The 25,452-nt window shown below is 36.9% G+C and overlaps 1 protein-coding gene and 2 long non-coding RNA genes across 3 annotated transcripts in view; 2 read left to right on the forward strand and 1 right to left on the reverse strand.

Annotated features, from left to right (window-relative positions):
- Positions 1 to 1,153, forward strand: part of LOC306989466 — a 58,830-nt gene extending 57,677 nt beyond the window's left edge. The window contains exon 4 of the long non-coding RNA XR_013795638.1: positions 1,019 to 1,153. This is a non-coding gene — a long non-coding RNA (uncharacterized lncRNA). The remainder of the gene's footprint in view (positions 1 to 1,018) is intronic.
- The window catches only part of tcerg1l (transcription elongation regulator 1 like), a 71,194-nt gene that overhangs the window by 2,930 nt on the left and 42,812 nt on the right, over positions 1 to 25,452 (reverse strand). The window contains exons 6-12 of the mRNA XM_079595227.1: positions 10,667 to 10,792; positions 7,410 to 7,492; positions 6,258 to 6,346; positions 3,271 to 3,413; positions 1,708 to 1,783; positions 1,007 to 1,103; positions 745 to 834 (exon numbers count right to left, since the gene is read on the reverse strand). Coding sequence (XP_079451353.1) covers positions 745 to 834; positions 1,007 to 1,103; positions 1,708 to 1,783; positions 3,271 to 3,413; positions 6,258 to 6,346; positions 7,410 to 7,492; positions 10,667 to 10,792 — 704 coding nt within the window. The remainder of the gene's footprint in view (positions 1 to 744; positions 835 to 1,006; positions 1,104 to 1,707; positions 1,784 to 3,270; positions 3,414 to 6,257; positions 6,347 to 7,409; positions 7,493 to 10,666; positions 10,793 to 25,452) is intronic.
- Positions 1,461 to 6,241, forward strand: LOC306989467. Its single transcript, XR_013795640.1, has 3 exons — positions 1,461 to 1,605; positions 5,580 to 5,656; positions 5,784 to 6,241. It is a non-coding gene; the product is annotated as an uncharacterized lncRNA (long non-coding RNA).

The raw sequence follows: 25,452 nt of genomic DNA on the forward strand, positions 1-25,452 counted from the left end.
AGCTGCTTTGATACAATCTGTATTGTGAAAAGCGCTATACAAATATTCTTGACTTGACTTGACTTGACTTGACAGTCACAGACTCAGGTAATTCACACACACTTAATCTCTCTCTCTCTCTCTCTCTCTCTCTCTCTCTCTCTCTCTCTCTCTCTCTCTCTCTCTCTCTCTCTCTCTCTCTCTCTCTCTCTCACACACTCTCTCTCTCTCTCTCTCTCTCTCTCTCTCTCTAATAAATGCAATAATAACAGCATTAGTCTGCTATCAATTTCTCAAGCCTCTGTTACTAGCTCTAAAATTACGTTTTGGAATTAGCAACGGAGACATGGGATGAAATGAGTAAGAAATGTGTCCCACACACAAGAGTGTTTTTAAGGAAATAAACCTGATAAATGTGTCTAGACATCTGAACAATGTCTTGAGGTGTGGTGACCATAAACATAATAATTTAATTACTTGAAAATATTGCACACCTCTGCTTCATGTCGTGGCCGCATTACCACCTTGGGTACGCAATTTTTTTCTAACTATTCCTTACATAATATATAGTGCAAATCATTTTCAATATTATCCTCAATGATGTGATACAGTTACAGTTAATGCAAAACCTTAGGTCTTACCACCAACTACTTGTACTTTTAAAACTACCTTGGTGGTACTGTACGCCTGTGGAAGTGTCGAGGTAATGAAGTTTTATTAATGTTTGAGGTTGATTGAGGCTGATGTGAAAGCTTCATGTCATACCTGTTTACGTTCCTCTGGAGTCAGCAACAGGTACCGTGGATCAAATACAATTTTGTGAAGTTCTTTCTCCCAGGTGGAGAATGCAGACACCTGTTCAAGACACACAGGATGATTGACGCTCACACAGAACAAACGCATGTCAATCACCCACTTCATTACAAACTGATCCATCTGTAAGATTATTATGGCCCACTGAATTTTGGGTGAACTATTGGATAAGTCTGAAGTTTCATTATTGTCCCAGAATAACTGAATTTCTCACCCCTCTTTCCAGAAGCATGTCTCTGAAATGGCCGATCCGGAGCTCCAGCGGTAATGATCCATTTTTTCCTTCATCACACTCATCAGGATGGTCCGGTCTTTAACGCGATGGAGACAAAATATAATAGCTTTAATACTGTTAATATCTCAGGAGGTAATGTCCAATAGTCTGCACTGATTCTGCCCAAACTATTATGATATGCACACTATGGCGATTACAATAAAAGTGTTTACCAAAGACTTGTCAATGGATAACTCACACAAATATTACAGTAAATGTTGTGTAAATTAAATATTCATGTCATTTCAGCAGTTCTTACTCACACTCACTTTTTTACTATCACTAAATTGAATCATACACTGAAAAAAAAGGTTGCCGTAAATGAAACATTCAACGTAAACAAAATCTCTCAACTCTTCTTGAAATGTAAAGTGCTTGTGTTCCTGTCTCTACGCAGACATTTGGACACACATCAAACACCCAACTGTTCGATTTAAATCATCACCAAGAGAGACAGATTGAGAAATTTGCATCAAGCTGTGAGTGCAGATGTTGCCCACCACAAATCAGAGACTTCCTGTTGAGCTGCGATTATTGAGGTGAGTGACATACAGCACATCTGACACTATATCCTCCCGATCGCTTAAAGCAGACTCTGGATAGATCTGTTGTCATATTTGACATGACTCAACCCGACTTACTTGTAGCGCTTGGTCTTTGAACCACGTTCCTCTTCATCCTCGTCATCATCTTCATCAGCAGAATTTGAGTCGTCGTCTATTGATGGAACGAATCAATCTTTAGATTAATATATCCTACAAAGTATTTTGTTTTATTTATATAGTAAAATATATAGTTGTATTTATGCACACAACACCAGCTGTTTGAGGTTCTGTATTGCTATACCTGGATCATGCCAGGTTGTTCATCTGAAAAGTACAATGAGAACTAATTTACTCGAATAGATTAAGGTCATCAATAAATAATCTCCATGAAACGGCAATAAAACTAAATCAATAAAGATGAAAAGCCTTCTGTGAAATGAAGCCAACCATATAATAACTTCCAGACAAGATCCAGACTAATTCAATATTTGCAGAGCCGCTTCATTGGATTACTGCTTTTAGGTAATCCACGAGAACACCACTTCTGCAGTTTGGTGTGTGTATTAAACTTTAGCTTGAGCATTATTATCACACTGTTAGGATTAAACTTCATCCCTTGTCAAGTTCATCCCTTTTACAGTGCTCCTGTATCAGTCATGAGTTACACTTCACTGGTTCAGCAACTTAATCTGAACTCAGATGACTCTTACCTTGAGGCTACAGTAGGACTTGCCAACATCTTCTCATTAGTATTTGCAAGTACTGTACGCTACAATTCAAAAGTTTTTTGGGGGGTTTAAAACCACTTCGGCAAGTATGTATTACATTGTAAAATGATTATATTTCAAATAATGCTGTTCTAATTTAAAAATGTCAAATTTATCTTGAAACCACGCCTTCGAAATATTAAGCAGCGCAACTCTTTTCAACATTGATAATATATTAAATTTTTCTTGAGCAGCAAATCAGCATATTAGAATGATTTCTGAAGGATCACGTGACACTGAAGACTGGAGTAATGATGTTGAAATTCACAGGAATAAATTACATTGTATCATATATTCAAATAGACAACAGTTATTTTAAAGTGTAATAATATTTCACATTTATATGTTTTCCAGCCTTGGTAAGCATAAAAGTCAAAAACATATGACTAGCTCCAAACTTCTGAACACTTACATTTACTTAAATTTGGATACACACTGAAACACAATATCAACATACTGAAAGCATCTAAAATGTTAACACTTTTACCTTATTACAGGTTCATGGAAATCACAGGTTGAGATGAGATTGAATTAGAAACACAGTTACCACATTTACCGAATCTTCCATAACAGTTTCTGTATGTGTGGTTTCTAAAGATGATGATGTTTTCATTATATATTTCATACTTGCTACAGTTTTGATAATTAAATTCAGTTATATAAATAGTTACAATGATTTATCTTTGTTTGTGCCATTTGGATTTCAATTACAAATAAATTTGCCATTAAATAGGTCAGAAAACACATTGCCTGCATACTAATTCGTACACTATCTATCCTAAATTGTTTCTAAAATTGGATATAATGCGTCCCGAATCATGGTATGTTTAAAAGAGAATGTTAAATATGTCTGAATAGTCTACCATCTCTGGCCAGAATCATTGAGTCTCACCTTTCTTGCGTTTATGTGGCGGGTCCTCGATGATTCGATTGAGGTCTCCACGGTCTTTCAGATCCACTGGTTTGTCCCAAACTGACAAATGCATGGTGGGATTGAAGAAGAACACCCTGTCATCGCCTGTCCACACCACACACCTAGAGAAAAGAGAGATGCTGTCATGCTTTTATATACTCTCTCACACACACACACACACACACACACACACACACACACACACACACACACACACACACACACACACACACACAGAAATACAACCCAACAGCCTGTTAGTGGTATTCTCACAGTGACTAAGGAATCCTGATGAAGAAAAACACCCCCATCAAGACCAAAGTGACCCAGAGAGAGAGGATTCAGGGTCACACATGACAGCTAAGAACCACTAAAACCAGATGGGCTGAGTTATTATTTCTTTTTTTCACAATCATCCTTAAGCTGTTTCACAAGATCGTTTTAAATGGATAAAATCCGCAATATGTCCAGAATCAAGTTTCCACAAGCCTATTATAGGTTTTAGATTCCGGTCATAAATCCAAAAATGACCAATTTTTCAGCCGTTCCGCACTAGATATTCATACCTTACAGTGATAATTTTAGACCCATTTCAGGCCTAATTCAGGGTAAGTCAGATAAAGTATTCATGGATTCTGCAGTAGTCTGTGAGGTAATTTGATGCAACCTCATGCCAACCATGACAAACCAATCCTGACATTTCATTTTGCTACCCAATCGCATCAGGGAGATCGGCAGTGCCTTCCTGTACTCTAAAACTGACCCAATGATATTAAAAAATCGTTGAAACGGCGAATCTGCTCTGCTCATATGCAGTTAATCATAGTGCAAACATATGGTTGGTGCTAGTCGTATGTTTCATTTCTCCTACCTTGCAGGGATTCTTGAATTTTTAAATCATGTCTATGCAACCTCCATATAAAACAATAACCACAAAATGTAGAGCCCTATTTTATTCGACACAAAGGACCATTTTATTGCTCAGAGGTTGTTGTGTGTAATATTTTCCCCATGCTTTTCTGTCTCAGCTTACTATGCAGAACTACTAAAATCTATTTATAGCTCAATACTTCCAAACACTGTGACTGTGCCACTATCCAACTTTATTGGAGCAATTTACCATCTCAAAGTTTATCCTAAAATAAAAAAGACACAAATGAGACAATTGATGTACACTGATGGATCTTCATTTGATCCTTATTAAAGGAGCTGTATGTAAGAAATGTATTTCAATTAATCATAAAATGGCCCTGATATGTCACTAGACATTAAGAAATCATGTTCATTTCAAATACTTATATCACTGACGACAGTAGTCCGGCCAGGATATTGTCATTTAAAAAGTGAAGTTGCAGCCCTCAACTAATGTTGATGTCGTCATGTTGTGTTTTGGCCTGATGCGCCACCCTCCACCTATCTACCAATCACGAAGTCAGTAGTGTTTCGGCATCCGGGTTGCCAGCTCTGCTCTAGTCTGCTGCTCTAACTCTAGTCGGATAAAAAATGTCTAACGTTAACGCCAATCTGGCAACCTCGATTCAGAGGGGAGAAGGAGGGGATACACCGCTCTACAGTAATTTGAAAGTGATTGCAGTACCAGTTTTGGACACAATCTGACATACGGCTCCTTTAAGGATCCTTAACACCAACAGCGATAACTATAATGATTACAATAAAGATATAGTTCTAAAAATCATTCTTAAATATACAATAATTGCAGACACCACAACTATAACGATAACAGCACAGAGAAAAGTTATCGTTGGAATCACTTTCAGAACTACCCCCCCCCCCCCCCCCCCCCCCCAATTATAGTTATTGTTCTTGGTGTGAATGGGCCTTTAAAATCCCAATATCGATCATTTAGTCATACCAGGGTTTACTGCATCGGTTATCAGTGGTGACGGTCCCTGCTGCTGAATTTACAGTCCCAAGGCAAAATACCTCACATAAAAAGGCAATGTACCGCAAAATAATGGCAATTTTATTTATTTTTTTGTCCCCATGTGCTGCGCAGAACAACAACAAACAGCAAGAACAGTCAGATTCACAAACAAATGATTCTTATGAACTGGTACCTCTGAGTTCAAAACGAAATCGCATACTCTCTTGAGTAGGTACTCCTTTAGAATAAGTACATACTTAGCGACCGCTAAAAAATTATGTTCAACATAGTATGAGTGTCTGTAGTATGAATGTAATCCAGACGTACATTCTCCATGTTGTCATTATCATTTGATGATTTTCCTTTTTGTCTAGACTCTAAAATGGGTTTTTATGCACCATAGGAATCTAATCCCGCATCTATATCTGGATAATCACACAACAGCTCCAATTCTGCAAAGCTGGTGTCATCAACCACACGGTAAAAGCAAAGATTTACCAGTTCATCCAGTTTGTGTGTGTCAACAAAAGCTGAATGCCATAAGCCATGACGCCTGCTGGGTTTCAAAAATGTCTGTGCGTGTGTGCGTGTATGTGTATGTTTGCAGGGAAGGAAAGCCCACACTGCTTTGGCAGAGAGAAATGGATGTCTTGCATAAAACATTGTCCTAATGCAGGCTTTCGATTGGATGTCACAGCATCTGTTGGAAGTTTGCCATGTGCACTGCTGTATTTTATCCAAGCATGTATTACTGTCATCAAACAGTTATACAGCAGCATGCATCATTTAAATGGTGCTAAAGCTGCTGACATTTATGACAGAATGAGAGGAGATAAAACAAACATCTTTATATCACTATATAAGAACAAAGTGGCTATTAAAAGCATTTCAAAACACAGGAGAAAAACACTGCAACTACAATAGTGTCATTTTAAAGTGTAGGTTGACACTGAGACAATTGTGAGAGAACAATCGATTGGTCATTATCTTGCATGCGGAGAGTCATTTATTGTCAATAAAGATGCATCAGATTAATGGTGAGCTGTACAATCATATCTGTGCAGACAAAACGGGTAGTTACCATGGTGACCCAGGTATAGGCGTGGTTGCAACTGGCCGCTTGTCTTTGGGCAAGATGTCCTCGTCCATACTGACTTTAAATGGCTCATCCTGGACACACACACACACACCGAAAGGAAAGATACACCATCAAATACATAAAAGAGCAAGTGATGTTGTCTGAGTGACCGAAATGGCCATGTGAGTCTTGTTATGAAGAATAAAAGTGTTTAGCTGTGATTTATGGCATCATGGAGGAATGCAAGAGTAATCAAATTCATCTCAAATTAAAAAGTAACAAATTCATTTAAGAAATCAATGCTTATTGCTTAATCCAGTAACCACAATTTTGCAAGCATACGTGCAATCCCAGAATGCATCATGTTGAGCTCAGTGAAAACATGATTTGAACAAACAAAGCATGAGTACCGGTAATATGTTTTACCCATTATTTATGTGACTACTGTATTGTTATGCTTATTCAAATTTTTTTTTGTTTTAACATCGCTGTATATTTTCAATGTCACTTATGAAATCAAGTCTCTCATTTTAGTTCATTTGCAGCAACGGTTTGGAACAGAGCAGGTGTTTTTTTCTTTTTTTTTTCTATTCCGTAATCACGCAGGCGAAGTGAACCTCAATTATCTCACCCCAAACATGGGTTACAAGGCTAATAATAAAATATAGTGTTGATTATCAACCTGATAAATGGTCTAGATGTGTTCAGCCTTGAACACACACTCGGAAAACAACCAATTACCCAGTCCCTGCATGACCGAATGCTGCAGATTACCGATTCTCCACATACCGTCGGGCTGGCGGTCTTGCACACTCTTTACGGTCAAATGAATTACCGTTCTGGGGGAATTTCACTAATTAATCTGGCTGAGAAGATTTCAAAAGCCGTCACCTATGGGGACAGTGTGGTACGGCGCTCTTCAACAAAAGCGATTATTAACTCAATCTTAATTGGACTCCAAATCTGATTCTGCCCGCAGTGTGACCTTTTCCACATATCAGTTCGATATTCTTTCTCCCTCTAAGACAATCCAAAACAATTTTCACGAGGATTAAGGTCTGGCAACAAATGAACTGAATGGCAATGGCAATTGTGTGGATGTTGCCTATAATATCATTTTAAGAATAGCTAATGAGAGAAAGACAGATTACAAACCTCAGCTTTAGCCTCTGGGTTTGGACCGCGGCGGAGAACTAAGGCGTCTGTGCAGGATGGCTTCTTTAATTCCAGTATCTTATCTGAAGACAGAGATAAATGCTCAATATCCCCCTGTTGCCCATTTTCAATCCACGTTGTTTCTTCAAACAATCTGCACACCATCAACAGTAAATATAGTTCAAATAAAAAGAGTAAAAGACAATCTCCTCTAAATGGATGTCAGAGATTCTAATTAAACACTCAAATACTCACTTCATCTACTAATCAAATGGTGTGGCAATTCATCAATGAAATCCCATTATGAAACACTGCAAATCAGTTTATGAGAGCTATGTTTCATTGTGCCTTCTATTTTAAGATTAGCAATCATCAAGAGGGGTGCCTTCATTTGCACATATGAATATATCCGTTTAATTTTAGCGATGTTCATACAGTATGTGTGAATGACAGGATTTTTCTCTGCTTGATTGCTATTCCTCATGCAATTCCACCACAGTTAAAAGGTTGTGTTTTGTATTTTTTAATTATTCAATTGTGAAAATGAAAGATTATTGATTAGTGAGATGTGGCTATACTTGTGAGGGTCAAATGTACTCACTTATATAGTGAAATAGTATGACAAACGACTAAAAAAGGTTATAAATCAACATTTTTATATTTAAATTAGTGTTGTGTAATGTGTCTCTGATGGGTAGGTTTAGAAGTGGGCTAGGCCTTAGAAAATATAATTAAAATCAATGGAAGTCAATGTAATTGCCTCACCAATATAGTAAATCAGCGTGTGTGTGTGTGTGTGTGTGTGTGTGTGTGTGTGTGTGTGTGTGTGTGTGTGTGTGTGTGTGTGTGTGTGTGTGTGTGTGTGTGTGTGTGTGTGTGTGTGTGTGTGTGTGTGTGTGTGTGTGTGTGTCACAGTGTTACAATAATATTTTTTAATTATTACTACTGTATTTTTTTAGCAAATGCAGGCTATAAGCATAAAAGACAAATTTACTGACCCCAAACTTTTGAATGGTGGTGTATATACAGTATACAGAAAGTGTAAAACATTGAGTCCAAACAATTAAATGCTGTTTGCTCAGGATGAATATTGACAGAACATTCAGAAAATCAATAATGTATTAAAAAAAAATCACAAGCAACATCAAAAAGTTATCAAAAGACATTGCAACATTCTGAAGAGCAATTGACAAGCGTAAATCTTGTTACAAAAACCAAATAACAGCTGGCAGACAAATCAATAAGAAAACTACATACTGAGACTGTCAGTAATGGTAGGAACCATTATACAATACAAAGACAGTCACTTTAGATAGTTTGAACACACTTAAACTCAATCTGCCCCAAAAATAATTTGCACTTTATCTCCATGGAAAAGTATGAAATTAGATGTGGCAAGCATAAGGTGGAGTGGAAATCAAATGCGCTGCTTGATCTTTTGTCCTGCATGAAATTCAACTCAAGCGGGCTGCATACTGAAGCACATCAGGAGAAAACAACAAAGAAACGTCAGGGAGAAATAGATCCTGCTCAGAGGTGGGAATGAGGATTGCTGAAGGTTGTCTTGATTCTAAAGTCACGTAAAAGGCATGCAAACAATTATGATGGTAAATCCGCATATAATACAACTGGTTGTACAATAAATAAATATATATATATATATATATATATATATATATATATATATATATATATATATATATTTGAAAAATGCAATGACAATGTTCAAAATTTTGGGTCGGTAAGAAGTTTTAAATATAATTTTTTTATGTTTTAAAGAATGCTCATCAAGGTTGCACTTGTTTGATCACATATAGAAAAACAGTGATATTGTGAAATATTCTTTCAATTTAAAATAATGTTTTCCGTTTTCATATATTGTAAACTGTAATTTATTCCAGTGATCAAATCTGAATTTCCAGCATCATTACTCCAGTCTTCAGTGTCACATGATCATTCAGAAATCATTCTAATATGCTGATTTTCTGCTCAAGAAACATTTCTGATTATTATCAATGTTGAAAACAGTTGTGCTGCTTAATATTGTTGATCAATTTAATGTATAATTGCTTTTCTTTCAAAAAACGCTCTTTTACTTTTGAGCACCGAACAGTAGTGTATGTATACAGTTAAAGGTGGCATAAGGGGGGCAGATAGTAATGGATTTCTTACAAAGCATCTAGCACTGACAAATTCAGATTAAACTTGGATGAAACGGTTCTGGCCCCATAGCAACTCTTTGTATTTCAACAAGCAACTGCTTTGCAATAAAGGCTGAATAAAGATTCAGTTTGATTTATATCAGTCATCATCGTTACGCTGGAAGCGTTGACGAGAAACCTCTCATCCACGCCTACACAAACCATTCATCCGTTTCTGTTAGCGCAGACACTTCCGTGGCAAGCTTCCACTCTGAGGTCTTACGTAGACGGAAGACCGTATAGAAGAATAACTGTGTGGCGACTGGCGAAAGGAAAGAAGTTGATGGTTGAATATTGCTGGATATATCAAATATGATCTGTTCAGAGTTCAGAGTCAGATCTGTCTTGTTTAAAATACAATAGCCTTTTTTCCACCGCTGGGCCTAACGGTTCTAAGAACAGTAAGGTACGGTCCCAGTTATATTTCCACTTGAGCTTGATTCGGCACAGAAGGATTACAAACTTGATTCGGCCCAGAATTCTCAGCACGGTTAGACAAAACTTCATTTTAATATTGCATAAATTATATTTGATATAAATGCTTGTATTTAAATATTTTATTTTCTACTAATGATAAAACTGTGCTAGATGTTGAGTTTTGTGAATGAAGGCCATTGGTAGGGAGCCTTTGAGCTGTGTTTATGATTACTATAGTAGTTTTCAATTTGCATAACAGTGACTGTAAAATAGGTATGGGAATGGCATATTTTTGGTTTGGTTTCACTTTATTTTGAAGGTCAACACATTCTGTTGACAATGCGTAACGTTGCACCTAAATGTCTAACTCTCATTAGAGTGTTAGTCAAGTATTAGTAGACTGTTAGGTTAGGATTTGAATAAGTTGACATGTAGTTTCAAAGTTATTTATAGTAACACTTTAACCAAAGTGTTACCTCTGGTTTTAATATTTGGGATATGGTAATTGGGGTATTTTTGATTGGCCATTGAGCTAGTTTTGTTATGCAGACTTGGCAACCCTGGTTGGCACACACAATGGAAATGCAATTGTGAGAATGCTACTTAAGATTGTAGTATATATCATGTGTGTAATCTCACTTGTCGGTCTATGCCCCTTCCAGTTCCCAGTGAGTAGGGTCACTCCAGGAGCCGTGAGTGATGTTAATGCGGTGATCTGAGAGGGAAGGACGGGTCCCAGCAAGCTCTCCCAGCTTCTACGTGTTCCTGTATGCCACAAAGAAAACATGGAAGTAGATTTTACTATGCATGAACCACAGAGACATACTGAGTGAAAGACTAAACCAACTTAAAGGCACAGTATGCAAGTTTTGCAAAACAATAACAAAGGCGTAGCTTGATGACTGCGAGAGTGAGTTGCCACTTGACAAAATATTGTGTTGTCTCTGAGGCATGGTACAAACATGTTACTTCACGGTAAATCAAGAAAATTATAGATTAAAACAATAAGACTATAATAATGATCAAGTTTTCTGTCAATAAAGTTATCCGAACAGTTACTCGGCTGTCTAATAAAACATAATATATTGAAGGGTCTTTGGTATTTCCATGGTTTCTACGGAAGTAAAGGGTAGCGTGGATATGACGCCATTGACAGGCGACACAATGACACGTTACACTGGTTAAACTAGCTGATTCCTCTGGATTTAAAAATTGTTGGAAACATTTGGGATAATGTAAGTACACAAGTTAACAAATGTAGCATATGTAGCATTGTTCCAGTGGGTTTTTTGTATATTTTAATCCAAATATCTTACATATTGTGCCTTTAAGGTGGTTCTATGTGGTTTACAACTGGTCCTGCTAGAAGAGTGTAAATTACCAGTTGGTGGCGCTGATTTCTGTCATCTTGGTAAAAAAAAAAAAAAAAGACTAAATGGTTTAAAAACCAACTTGACCAGCTTAAGCTGAAATAAGCTGTTTATACAGCAGGGATTGCATTAAACCATGTTATTTCCTATTATATCTGACCAACTGTGAAAAGTAATACTATTAGAGAGATGATGCCAAGGACACTGCAAAATACACAAACATTATGCAGTACAATTCAGTCTGGCTATCCGGTTTCCACAAGCCAATAAGGCTATGGAATTCCGAAATCTCAAACCTGTCATAAACAAACCTTCAGGAGGACCAATCACCATTCACTTCATCATTGGGAATCAAAGGAGTGTTTAATTTTACACTCTAACTTATTAAATCCATCAAAGCTTCAATCAAAAGTTCCTCTGACTGGTTAAACACTGAAAATGTTGGAAAAGCCTCGAGGCTCTTTCTCATCAACCGGGCCATATTTAACCTTTAATTTTCTAGCGTCTGTCCGAATTCTGCTCAACAGACTCTGCTTCTTCATAAAGGTTAATTACATTTGGCTTCAGCTCTGGGCTGGGCATTGCTGAAATCCAGAGGGGTTGACAGATTGTCAGGTTGAATATGTATGTGCCATTTCCAAGAGCACAAAAAGCAGATGCATTTTTAAAGCATTTGTGATGTTCTGCTTCACAAAAAAAGGTTGAAGTTATCAAGCTTTCGGGATTGTAAATGATGTTGCCCTTTCTCTGTCTGTACTTGCCCTTTTATGCCACAAATTAAAAACAAAGCAGTTAAATAATGTCAATTGAAAGAAATTACACTAAAAATAAATCAAAATGGATGTGGATATCAAAATGTACATTCGAAGCGGAAATAGTAGACCATCCGGGTATCTTAGGAATATTATTTCAACATACTACGATTTGAGATACACTAATTCTAATTTCAAATACAGTTTAGGACGGATAGTATGTGAATAGGGACACAGCATTCATTCTCAGTTGTGTCCTGTCAGTTACCTTTTTGAAAAGATAGTGCATTATGGGAGTTAAATGAAGAGGGAGATGATGAGATCTGCTCATTAAAACATTTAATGGTGCATGAACGCATGATTTGCATCTGTTCCCTGAAACAATATGGCTGTTCTTGCCACTGCTTTCATATCCAGGAGAGATCTGAAACTCACACACACAAATGCTGGATTGATAACCTTGGGCAGCTATAGATCATTACTACACTTCATGATGTCTGGCTTGTCTCTAGGTTACTGGGCATTAGCTTTCATTTATTTCACTCAAAGTTGCATATGTTGTGATGCCCGCGCTGTTTCGGTACTCTTGAGGACGTGTCTCACACGTATCTCATCAATCTTGAATTAGCTGCTTGTCTTATGTATATAAAGATGAGATCGTTTAATGAGAACAGGCACGAAGGCCTCAGTAAAAAGATGTCTTCCAGCTTAGTCATTAAATAATTAAAAGCGCATGATCAAAAACCTAAAAACTGATTAAAGCTCCCAAAATCAACAGCGAGAGCGTAGCGTTCACTGCCTCTGCCCTAGTACTGCTTTTCCACCGCTAAAATATGACATGAGTTTGAGTCTCAATTTTGAGTGAAGCCCTTTAAACACTTTCACATTGAGGATAAAAAAGGACGATTTGCTCATAAAGATATAGAGGCATCCTGTATAAACATGTCTTTACCCTGAACCGAGCGAAACAGGGTCGATTGGTTGATATTACTCTTGGGAAGGTTAAGAGACTTTGATGCGTTTTGATGTCAGAACTGATGGGATAGAGGGTGACAAGAGGACATCATTTGTAATCTGTTGTTATGAAGGCATCAGACAAAGCAAGTGAAAGCTTTCAGAATGACCTGTATATGAAAAATGTTTGCTATGGGTGAGAGACAGAGACCTTTACGGTCGACATGATGTGTGGTGAATGTTAAGGTTAAAATGCAAGGTCTAAAACTGTGCGTTCTACTGCTACACTCTTAAAAATAAAGGTTATTTGGCATGATTCTATTAAGAACCTTTAACAGCCGTCATAGAATATTTAAATGCTCCTCACTCTAAAATAATAATGCTTCCTTTAACTTCTCACTGAAATGTTTTTGGGAACCAAAAACGGTTCTTATTGCATCGCTGCGTAAACACTCATAAAGTGCCTAGGTGTTTTTTATTAAGTTTGAAGTTGTACGCTAATGTTTTCAGGCTAATCTAAGGCTGTGTTCCAAAAACCAAGTGAGCTGTCTTGATGTCTACAGCCCACTGTTTATAGGCAGCATCCAAAAAGAAATGAAACCTCACACAGGTAAGTTACCAATTTTAAGCGTTCTACATAGCTGTGCACGGGAGACTTGACTCATAATTGATTCCAATAGAGTTTGACATTAGCATGTTGCTAGGCTAATGATGCATAAGAATACACAGCTCACACAGAAAACAGCATCACATGACCTAATACATTTGTGCTTCAGGAATGCGTTTTAATGTTTTGCACTTCCGGTTTAATCGTCCAGAAGGTTTTTGGATGGGTTTAAAGGTCCTTTTACATTTAATTCAAGGACACAAAATACATCAGTAAACCCCACGTGTGATTTTCCTAAGCTTTTATGTGTCTTGAAAAAGCTGGTTGCTAACAAGTGGCTAAATTAGACTAGGCTGTAGGGGAGACTAGCGCTTTATATTTGCATTCTTGCAAAATATTCTTACTCAAACTTTCCAACTTTTTATAAAGATTGAAAGAGTTGTCATGATGGTAAAGTTTAAGTGGTTTACAGTAGTTTGCTTATAGCCTAACTTAGGTTTTCTTGAAATTGTATTTAGTCTTTAGAATTCATAAATGTGTGCATTTGACGACTATTATAAGAACAAAAATCTATATTTTTTTCAATAATCCATAAGCAAAAGTCCAAGGTGATGCTAACTTGGTTGTCCTATAAAAATACATCATCACTGCATTATAGGAGATACTTCTCCGCAAAGAATACATATAATGCTGTCTAAGTACTGTATACAGTGTGCTAAAAATAAGCATTTTAGAAGGCAACATTAGGCAAAAAAAATGCCTATGTAGGCAGCTTAGTCTAAACAGTTTCTCCTTTCTACTATAGTTTTTTTTTTTTTTTACTATAGTTACAATTCTTATGCAACTGTCTGAGAATGTCTTCCTACAAAAGGAATAGAAAAAGTACAGGTAGTGTCATCCATGCTGCGAGTGACTGCCAAAGCAATGTGTGAAAAGAATTTAGCATATTGCAGCGAGGATCTGTAACGTCACCAACTTTCAAACATGCAGACCTGAGATATGCACATATCCATCTCCAAATATTAGCATAGTGTAGGTCCGAACAGACCACATCTTTTACCAGATGCATTTGTCATAAGAGGTGAACTCCAATGCACCCATTGTGTATCCCACTAATTTGTATCAATTTACAATTCCTGTCATGCTCATGCGACCGAGAGAATAATAAATGTTTATTTATTTGGGAAGCAGAATGGCCTCTTCATTATGAATGAGAATGTATTGCTACTGTTGACACTGGACCTTGAAGCCCCTTTACTTGATCGTATCTGCCCACCAAGACGATTCACTGGCCTCACCATCAGACACGCTTCTGTAACTTCTGATTATATTCACTCAGCCGGGTAGCTGGTCAATTTTTATGGACCATTTATCACATCACCAGCCCCTTTAAACAAGATCACCACCATGAAGGTGCTATCTAATCATATTCAAAGTGGATGAGCGAATTTGGCTTGGTAGTTATTAGGGAAAAAAACATGCATCACATTACTGTAAGTCAAGATAGTTGATCATCATGTTATGAAATTTAGTATCAAAAGGCATTTATAGCAATTCATTTACACATTAACCATACTTTTAGATTCCAGGTAGTAAAAATTATATATCTTTTGTTTTGTTTTCCATATCTGAGTCAATCTGTTTAATTTTTGTACTGAGCAAAAACACTATTCTACGTGTCAACTAAAGGCAAGTTCACACTACAGGGTTTTAAAACGTCGGGCTGAACTGTGCGGTTCACGCTACATGACTTGCTCTCTGTGAAATCAGCAGTGGTCAAGTTGTTGAGCTGTTCACACCACACGACACAACGTGATTGATCCGCAACAGGAGGTAACGCACTACACGAGTTGACAACAACTCTGTCACCCAACGATTCTATCTTGTCTACAAACCACGTTTTGTCACGAAAAATCACGCGATAAAACGAACCGGAAATGACGCGAAACAGCACGCGCGCCACTACATAGTGAAGAAGACGAAGAAGAACACAACACGCGAGTCTTTGTTTGAATATGGACGTCAGACAGAAATTAGTGCTGCAAACTGTTTCGCGAAGATTTGCTCTGAAAAAAAAACGCGTATTTTTCCGGTGACCTCAACCCATGCCTTGCTCTGATTGGCTGTAGCTCATGACATCACATGTGGTTGAGTCGTGCGACAGCTCTGGATATCTAGCATGCTAAATATTTATCTGTGCTCGGCGATGCGGGAGAAAGGACAAAACGGGAGAGGGTCGGGAGAAGGGTGTGAAATACAGGAGACTCCCGGTGAAAACGGGAGTGTTGACAGGTATGATGTAGTTCCAAAGTTACTTATAGTAGAATGACCAACGACCATTGACCATGACCATTACTCCATTTTTCAGTGTCACATGATCCTTCAGAAATCATTCTATATATAAAATATGTTTCAAGTTACTTGAGTTTAAAGTTTTCTGGTCCCAAAACACCTTTTGGGGCATTTGAACATCCAGCTCTGATATCATTGTAGTTCAGGTTTTAATAACTATTGATGTGCTCACCATATAAATCACCTTTCTGCCTCTCTCTTTATCAAACTCTAGGGAACAATAATGATGCTTTTATTTACATATAATGCGCAATAATATCACATGCTGTGAGATCATTAAACCTACGGCTTCAAAACTCATGCTTCATAATCCATTTTTGTGAGTCACGTTATTTACGACAGACTGAGAGTCTCCGAGCACTGGATGCCTATCCCTTCCATTTCAAACCTCGCTCTGCCAAAGCATCTCGTATCAAAGAAACAAAGGAATAAAATGTGACCTAGTTGAGTCCCACGGCACATCAAACACAAATCAGAATCAATGAGCGAAGACGTGCGGCGCATCTGCCAAGAATTGCGAGCATTTTAACTCCGGAGACTCCTGTTGGCCTTAAGACGCAACAGAACCGAAGGCTTCATTCTTTTTTTGGGAGGCATCAAGAACTCCGTCTTGTAAGCTAAACCGAGTGGCCTTAGGGCAAGAGTGTTTAGGGAGAGATGAGTTGAATGTTAAAAGCTGTGCTTAAACTCTTTCTTTAATTAATTCTGGGAATAATTATGAAAAGCCCAGTGTGGGTTGGAGTTTAGTGCCTGAGAGATTTAGGTTATCTGGGTGTAGGCCCACTAAACAAAACGAATTTTATATTTTACATCATCAGCCTACGATCCTTTGATTGGATAATGGGTTTCACTTTTAACTATTATTGCATTCATTATTGTAGCCAAAACTAATCCCAGTTATAATATCCATGAAATTGATATACGCTATCAGATACAGCTTCTAAGATTTCTCTAGTTTAACTTTCTGAAGTTGATGAGATGCAACCATTGCTGTCAATCTTTTATTGGACCCAAATTTCTAGTTTGTCATGGCAGCCAAAGTGAGGCTCTTACCTCTTTTAGGCTGTCATGCGACGACGGTCCTCTTCAAAACTTTGAAGATGAATTCTTGTTTGTAATATTGCCCTGTCATATAAAAATGACAACACAATTTCACAAGCTCTCGTCATTGCAGCACTTGGGCATTGCCCTGCGTTCGATATCTCTCCCTGTAATTTTCTCATCAAGTGGCACTTTAATCAGTCTTATTTATATATTTGGGAAAACTGATTGAAATACTGTTTTATACAATCACGAAATTGCACATAAACACATGAATGCACATGTACACACACTGGCAAGCGTTGTCGACCTATGCTTTCAGATACTGATCTACCATTCTCAGTTTTTGAAGGATGTCACGCCTCAGCATTGCATTGTGGGAGGCCAATCAGACCTGTCGCGCCAAGGTTGCCACCCCTGGCCTCACTAATCTCCCCAAACAGATCGTCTAAAGATCGGGTAAACAAAAGGCCTCAGATGCGTGACATTAATTTGGGAATTACACGGATCAGCAGGACCACAAAAACCCAAGGAAACAGGGAAAGTGAGGGACTCAAAATGCAGGCAGTTTGAATGTCTATGTTTGAATTCCAAATATTTGGGAATTGTTGTTCTATTGGGCCTCGGTTTTTGGACCTTAACAGAAACCGAAACATAAAAGAAGATAATTCGAAAAAAAGTCAGTTAAGTTTTAGCTGACCTATCCCTCTAAACATGGCATCATCAATGTATTGCTTCAAATAGATGGACGACACCTGGGTTGAGATCAAACAAAGGAGTACAAATACAGAACGCATCAACTAAATGGACATATACATTAAGCGCATATGGGAGGATGTGCAAGAAAACAAATTGGCCTTTTTGGACTCAGCAGTTTAAATGAAAGAGGGCAGCATAGAGGAAATCAAAGTCTACAAGAAACACAAATCAATATCTACTGTTTGATTCCTATAACCCACTAGAACAAACGTTCACGGTCAATAGAAGACTTCACTTCTGGGGCAAATAATGGGCAAACTAGCTCAGCCTTTTGAAACAAGAACGCTCAATTCTTCAAAAGACAAATCAAAACTCTGAGCATTGGTTAAAAGAACCAATAGGTCTAGTAAGTGCATCAAAATAACAGTAACAACAGGGAAACAACAAATGTTATCTCAGTTTTGGTTCAAGTTCCAGAATTTTATACTCAACAAAATGCTATACGCATTCACTCAAACACATCAGGTGAGCTAATATAATAAATGCATTTCAATGGAACAAAGGATATGATTATATATAAAAACAACCATTTTGTCAGAACACTATCCAACACATAGATGAGCTAGGGATACAACAACATAGAGTATTAAGGTATATGCCGACAACTATTCGATTAGTAAAAACAAGTAGTTGTGAACCCAAATTGGTTTGTTTCGAACCCAGTGTGTTTACTGTAAATGTAACCAGATTGTTTTAAGTGTAGCAAGCAGATTCAAGTATGCTATAAAGGTGAATCTACGGCACCGGAATTACTGTAAAAACACTTTCTTTGAATAAGTGAAGCTGCCACTTGAAATGAGTTATTCACTGCATTCAGGGTGTTAATCAAGTCACTAACTAAAATTAAACCTAAGGAGATGCTGCTTCTCTTAATACATTCACTGATGGCGTATATTTCCAATTTTACTTGATTACCTGATTTATTAAAAACGAGGTGAAACATTTATTCCAGCATGGGAATTGAACCCGGGCTGCTCTGCATAGAAAGTATTTCTAACACTGGCTCGGCTACACACTGCATAAATCTAATAGTGCATAAGAACATGAATTTTCTTAAAATTGAAATGAAGTATTCAGTATTTTTTTTTTTTACTTGATGCGCTACATTGAAACGCTTCATGTATTCCATTTTATAGAAGTGGACTTACAATGCGGTGCGCTGAGGAAACCAGAAGCTCGGACACAATTCAAACACGGAGGCCCACAACTCCCACAACGATCCCCAGTCTTTGTGACTCTAAAGAGGTTTAACTTCTGGGAAATCCTGGAACAATTAGTGTTAAGCCATCTGAGCTGAGGCAATCCCTGATTGTTTCCTAAATTGTTGTATCGAAAGAGGCAAAGAAGTACAAGCGAAACAAGTCAAGCATGTCAACGCTAAGCAAGTGTTCTCACTTGGTAGGCTTTCACAACCACTCTTTTTTTACATAAATTCAAATATTTCATTATCGCAGCACACTTTGTTTTGAGAAAAGCACTATGTGGTATATATAAATAAGGCAGCAAAGACTTTCATGCAAGGTCCTTTCTGTGATATGGCTGTTTGCTTGCTCTTCATTATGTGCCCTGTTTGTCTTACTAATGAATTTGGATTTAATTTGAGATCTAGATAACAGGACATGGATGTACTCCTGTCCCTTGGAAGTGCTGGGTCAATAGAGATTACAAGAGGGAAGTAAGTCAATTATACTAAATGGCATTTTCCACCTGTGAGGAACATCTCCTGTTTTAAAGGTCATATAGGATCTTTAGACTGGTGTTCAGTCTTGCTCATGGACATCTACATTTCTGCTGTTATGGGTTATAGAATTACACGCACCACTAAAAGTCTAAAGAAAAATGAACTAAGCTGTGTCTGAAAAATCTTGCCTTTGCAGGCAATAAACATAAGTAGAAAGGCATACAGGGCATGTCCGAATTCAATTCAATGTCTAAAAATCTAAATTAGTGGTTTTCAACTGGAACAAAAACAATGCTAAATACAAATAAATGCAACCAATCATATAACTCTTTACCCGCCATTGACGGAAATGTACGGCTGTCCATGTTTTCACTGTTATACGGTATGCATGGGGCGCTATTACACATCTTCTGAAAGAGTATTGAATCTCCTGATCAGAACACAGGCGAAGAAAAAGCAGAAACAATCGATAGCGTATGTTAGCAGATGCATATTTAAAATAACAAGATCATCAGCATTAAACATCATATAAATCAAAACTGCCTAATGTTACTGAATGAAATGTCGACCCAGGACGAGCTATAGGACTGTGAAGCTTTGGGGGTGTTGATGAATCGACTCCATCTATGTTTTGATCATCGTTCTCAATCCGATCTGGATGTAGTCTGATAAAAATTGGATTTTCCCAGCTTTTAGCTCAAAGTGTTGCTAAAAATGTATGTAAAAAAAAAAAAAAAAAAAAAAAGAATGCATTAAGCTAGAACAAAATATTTTGGAGGCCATGGAATTTTTTTGTCAATTATCATAAATGCTGGTGGTGACTGGCAACTTAAAAAAAAAATATATTCTTCAGTATAGGGAAAGAATTAAGATAGCAAAAGGGTAGGGGAAAATGCTTCCCATACGTTCTATTGTTGATGGTTTTAAGATGTGTGTCCAAAGGTGCAAAATGCATCTGTCAATTGCTTAAAACTAGACAAATCACTCATTGGATCCTTATTCAACAAAGAAAAACATAGTGAATTCTTTACTTACAATATGTAATGTAAATCATAAAAATATCCACTGTTCAATTTTTAAAACATTGTTTTAAGGACAAACTCGTTTGAGAAACAATGTTCAATTGACAAGATGTTAAGGTGCTTGGGAAGTTTTATGAGGTTTTCAAGGTGCCCAAAAATGATGCCTGTTAAGTCAATGACTTTCTGGTCAGTGAGGCAGCAAAGGTTTTAGTGTTGAACAGCATTGCTAAAAGGATCCATCAGCCAGGCCAGCATAAACCAGCCTGGAGCTGTGTGGAAGTTCATGTCAGTCTAATGGCCTTTTTAGCAGGAACTGTCACTTTAAACGCATTTTTCTTTGTTGGGTTTCTGCACTCAACTGGATGCTCAAGGATTTCAAAAGTACTTTGCTGAAAATTTCACAAGTGTTATTCATTTAGCGACGGACACAGAGATTAAATGAACACAGTGTACCGAGCGGGTCCTGATACTGGTGCCTGGAACGCTGGCCTTGATTCTAAACACATATTCCACTTAAATGAAGTGGGAACAAAGACTGAGCGAGAGAGAGAAAGAGAGATCCTGAAGAGTGTCTGAAGTACTGTTCTCAGAGGTGAGTAGAAAATTAAATCAAAGAGACTGTGATCAGGACACTTCCATGATGTAACACTCTGTAACGTTGACATGTTGAGAAAACAAACATCCTCCATTTATCCGTACAAGCGCTGTAGTGCCAGCAGGCAAGATACTGGCAACACTGACGTACTCTTTCGGATCATAACAAACACATACATACTTCTAATAGAGTGTCAGGTCATCATAGCAAACTTAAAAACTGTTGTATATTCTATTCAAACAGGAAGTTGGGATGGCTCATCCTTTGGTTTAAAATAGCCAACCCAATAGTCTGTGTAATATGATATGCTAATTGTTAACCCCTGTGGGAAAAGTGTGCTGAAAAGTGTGCTGAATTGCATTGAATATGCACTTGAAGTGTACTTAAAATCTTAACCGTACATACAACAAACTGTATGTGACTACAGCAATATTATTCTAATAAAAGACCATGTACACTTTCATGACCGTTTATAACACACTTCAGTACATTTAAAAAGTACACTTTATTGTACTGTCAAATTAAGTTAATCTTTGTTCTTTATAATCTTTTGTCATGCTTTAAACAAGCACTTATTCTGATGTGTTGACTTTAAAGTACTTGATTATATTTTCAACTATTCTCAATATTACTCAATATTACTAAATTTAAATGCACTAAACTGCAAAATTATACAAATTCATGACATACAAGTTTTGATAGAAATTACATTAGAATATAATTTAGTTTACCATAAATATTTGTCAGCACATTCAGAAGTACACTTTAACCATATTTTAGATAGAAACATTTTATGAAATTACTTAAAAAATGTACTTAAGTGGGTCAAAAGTTCAGCTATTGCATTTAATATAAACTTAAACTACATATTAACATGCAATTAAGTATCACACAAGTATAGTACTTTAAAGTATATTTTCTGTAATAAATCCTCTTTTTAAAAGTATGCAAAACTGTACTTCTTTTCACAAGGGAATGTCAGATAAAAGGTTCTCAATTTTAAAATTTCTCAAGTTTGTTCTCAAATTTAGATATGCCCACAACAGCAAGATGAGTCATCAATATTTTCCTGTGCATTTGTATAGTATAAATCTGCTGATATATCTGCCATTTTTCCCACTTTTACACCAGCACACATATCTGGTATTTTATATATGGCCTATTTTAAAATAATACACTGCAATACACAAATGCAAACTGAAAAGACAGGTATTGAATTCACTGGGTCTTTGAGATTGTCATATGCATAGCATAATATGCTGTTTTATAATACTTAAGTATTTAATGCTTTGCAGTTGCACAATATTCCCTCTGATAAAGTGATATAATTTCTTTACAATATTATATTAATGCCTTTTCAGCGGAGTAGGTCTTGCATTATTTGTAGGCAGATGCTGTACCTTTTTTAATCAATAGTCTTCATTCTCTAGCCCTTGAACACACTGAACTGCACAAACTTCCTGAAAAGCAACTTTTTTAAGCTCTATTGGTGTTCGCTTTATTGAAAGATTCTCAGCGACACATCCTTGGCTGGGTAGTAATGCTCAGTATGTTAGACATAAATGTAAATCGATCTAGATGAAACGGGGTCGATAAAAACGAGGCATTACAAATTCATTTCTTAAACACAATTAGAACCGAGACATGAAACTGGAGTGAGAATTCAAAACATGCCATGTTTGACAGATTTTTCTATTTCTTCCACACTAAATATTTGCACATTTCACACCAAACTCACTGATCTATGCAGTACCAGTGCATTTGATCCATCCAGATCCTGTTGTCTTTTGTTTGCGAGCACAATCCGTCCAATATTAGCCTCTTGGACTCGTCTCCTTTCTCTCCATCTGCCAGGACTGTAAGATCCATAAATATGCCAAAGCTTGTTCTGATGTGTTCATTAATTTCCTCCTCTTGGCGGTTTAATGGAGGAACACTGACATGGCTCCTGAAACTTTTAATTTGAAGAAAAATAACCATTTAAACTGAACTCCCACAGAGGAGGAATTCCACATTTTAAGATTTTAGTCATTAAAAAAATGACTGACCCTAAGAAACAAACAAACAATAATTATTTTAATGAATTAACTGAAATGGTGTAGTATAATTTATCAACAACAACTTAATTATTATGAAGAGATCAATTTACATAATGGCAAATATTTAAAATATCTATGCATTTAGAAGATGCTTTTTACCAAAGTGGCTTGCAAAAGAGGTTTCCATTCAAACATATTTCCCCAAAAATTCAGACATTTAATCTTCCAAACTCTCCAAAAGAAGAAACTTCATGCAGCTTTTTCCACACGAGATTTCACAGAGACCTTAGCTGATAAGCTCCTTAAAAGACACCATAAAAGCAGCATGACAGTTAGTTCATGATGCATGCACTATATTCAAAGTCTTAATAGATTTGTGTAAGGAAAAGGCACAATTTATATCAGTTATTGACAGAAAATCTTCCCCCGTTACAGCTCTCAATTCTCATTCCGAACATGCATATCACGTTTGGTTATCAGGTAAAGCCTTTGTGATGTGTATAGACATTGCAGTGACCGTTAGCAAATATATTTATCTTGACACATTAATACCTCTTTGAGTCTACCTGACACACATGCTGATTTGGAGTTGATTTACCGCCAGCCTCGTTCAGTGACCGGGTGAAAGCCTCAGACAAGTCAAGATTTCTCTAAAGGCCTAATTGACGTCTCTGAAGGCCTAATTACTTTGCTTCAGCCTTAGCGTTCAACCTTGACACTAACATGCTTGACACTATACGTAACATGCTTGACACTAACTCACACAGACACATCGAGAAATGTAAGTGCATTTTATCCATATATTTTATCCAGTTTTCCACTCCACAGCAACTACAACACCACAAAACATAACCCGGCCCTTAATAACTCTTTAAATGAACAGTGGTTGGTCACTTTACATGTCAACAGACGGCCTCTTCCTGTGGGTGTTTCTTGGCCTGAAATAAGATGCAATGTGGCAAGAGTCGTTCTTTCAGAGTCAGGATGAGGGAAGCCTAAAAATACAGGCTCTAATGCACATAAAACATCTTCATGTGGGCGTGTGATGTTTGCGGTGACAGGTGCTATTTAGACACTGGCTGTGATATAGAATAATTTACATAAATGTCAAGCACATTGTACACATAGTCATTTTCTCCCAAATACCGTGGGTGTGTTTTGACTCTCTGAGTTTGAAGCAATTATACACAACGCCTATGAGAACTGTACTTCTACTTCTTCCGTGTTTACTATTTCAGACTTTTCAAAGGGGCAAAACTGTTTCAGAACAGTCAATAAAACTGTTTGCATTGCAGTTTTGCGAAATATTCCTTTTTCGAATTGCTTGAAAAACCACCTAATGCGAGCACGAAAACTTTTTTGCGATAAATGGGAGCTTCCATTGGGCGTATTTTCAATTTGCAATATCAATTTGCGCAATTTGAAGGGTAATGGAAACACGGCTAACGTTTGGGGTTGACTTGCTTTAGCTGCAAAGACGGTATACTATGAAATAAAATATACTCTAAAATCTTTACATAAAGTTCTGTCCAAAAGTTTGGGTTAGTTAAGGTTGTTTTTTGTTTTGTTTTTTTTAATGCTCACCAAGGGTACATTAGTTTGATCAAAAATACATAAAAACAGTTATACTGGGGAATATTATTACTGTTTTCTATTTTAATATTTTTAAAATGTAATTTATTCTTGTGATGTCAAAGCTGATTTTTTTTTTGCGTCATTACTCATTAGTCAGTAGTCTTCAGTGTCACATGATCGTTTAGAAATCTTTCTAATATTTTCTGTTCAAAAAATGTCTTCTTATTATCAATGTTGCAAATTATTAATTTCTCAAAAAAAAATCTGAATGTCCCTTTTTGTTCTAAAGCACTGATTCATCCATTCATAAACACCACTGTTGTGTGCGCAACTGTACATTCAGCTTTTGCCAGTTTGTTGGGAACTTTTTCTGTTGGCAGAGCAAAATAGAAAAAGTAAATGTAAATAAAATGTGTACAAAAACAAAACGCTCACAATATGGAATACTAAGCATAAAGAACCCACAGAACCTACAGCATGATTGTGAGTATGATACTGATCATCAAGTCATCATGAAATCAAAATTGACCATTCATACTTTTTTAAGGAATATTGCAGTATCTATTTTTTAATTATTTATCTGTGCACATTTGCACGTACCCTCGTAATATTCAATCAAAATTACTCCCCCACCCCACCCGCTGTGAAATATCTCCTCTGATGACGTGTTTACTGGCG

This window comes from Phoxinus phoxinus (genome assembly GCF_949152265.1).
Source record: "Phoxinus phoxinus genome assembly, chromosome: 21".
Classification (NCBI taxonomy): Eukaryota; Metazoa; Chordata; class Actinopteri; order Cypriniformes; family Leuciscidae; genus Phoxinus; species Phoxinus phoxinus.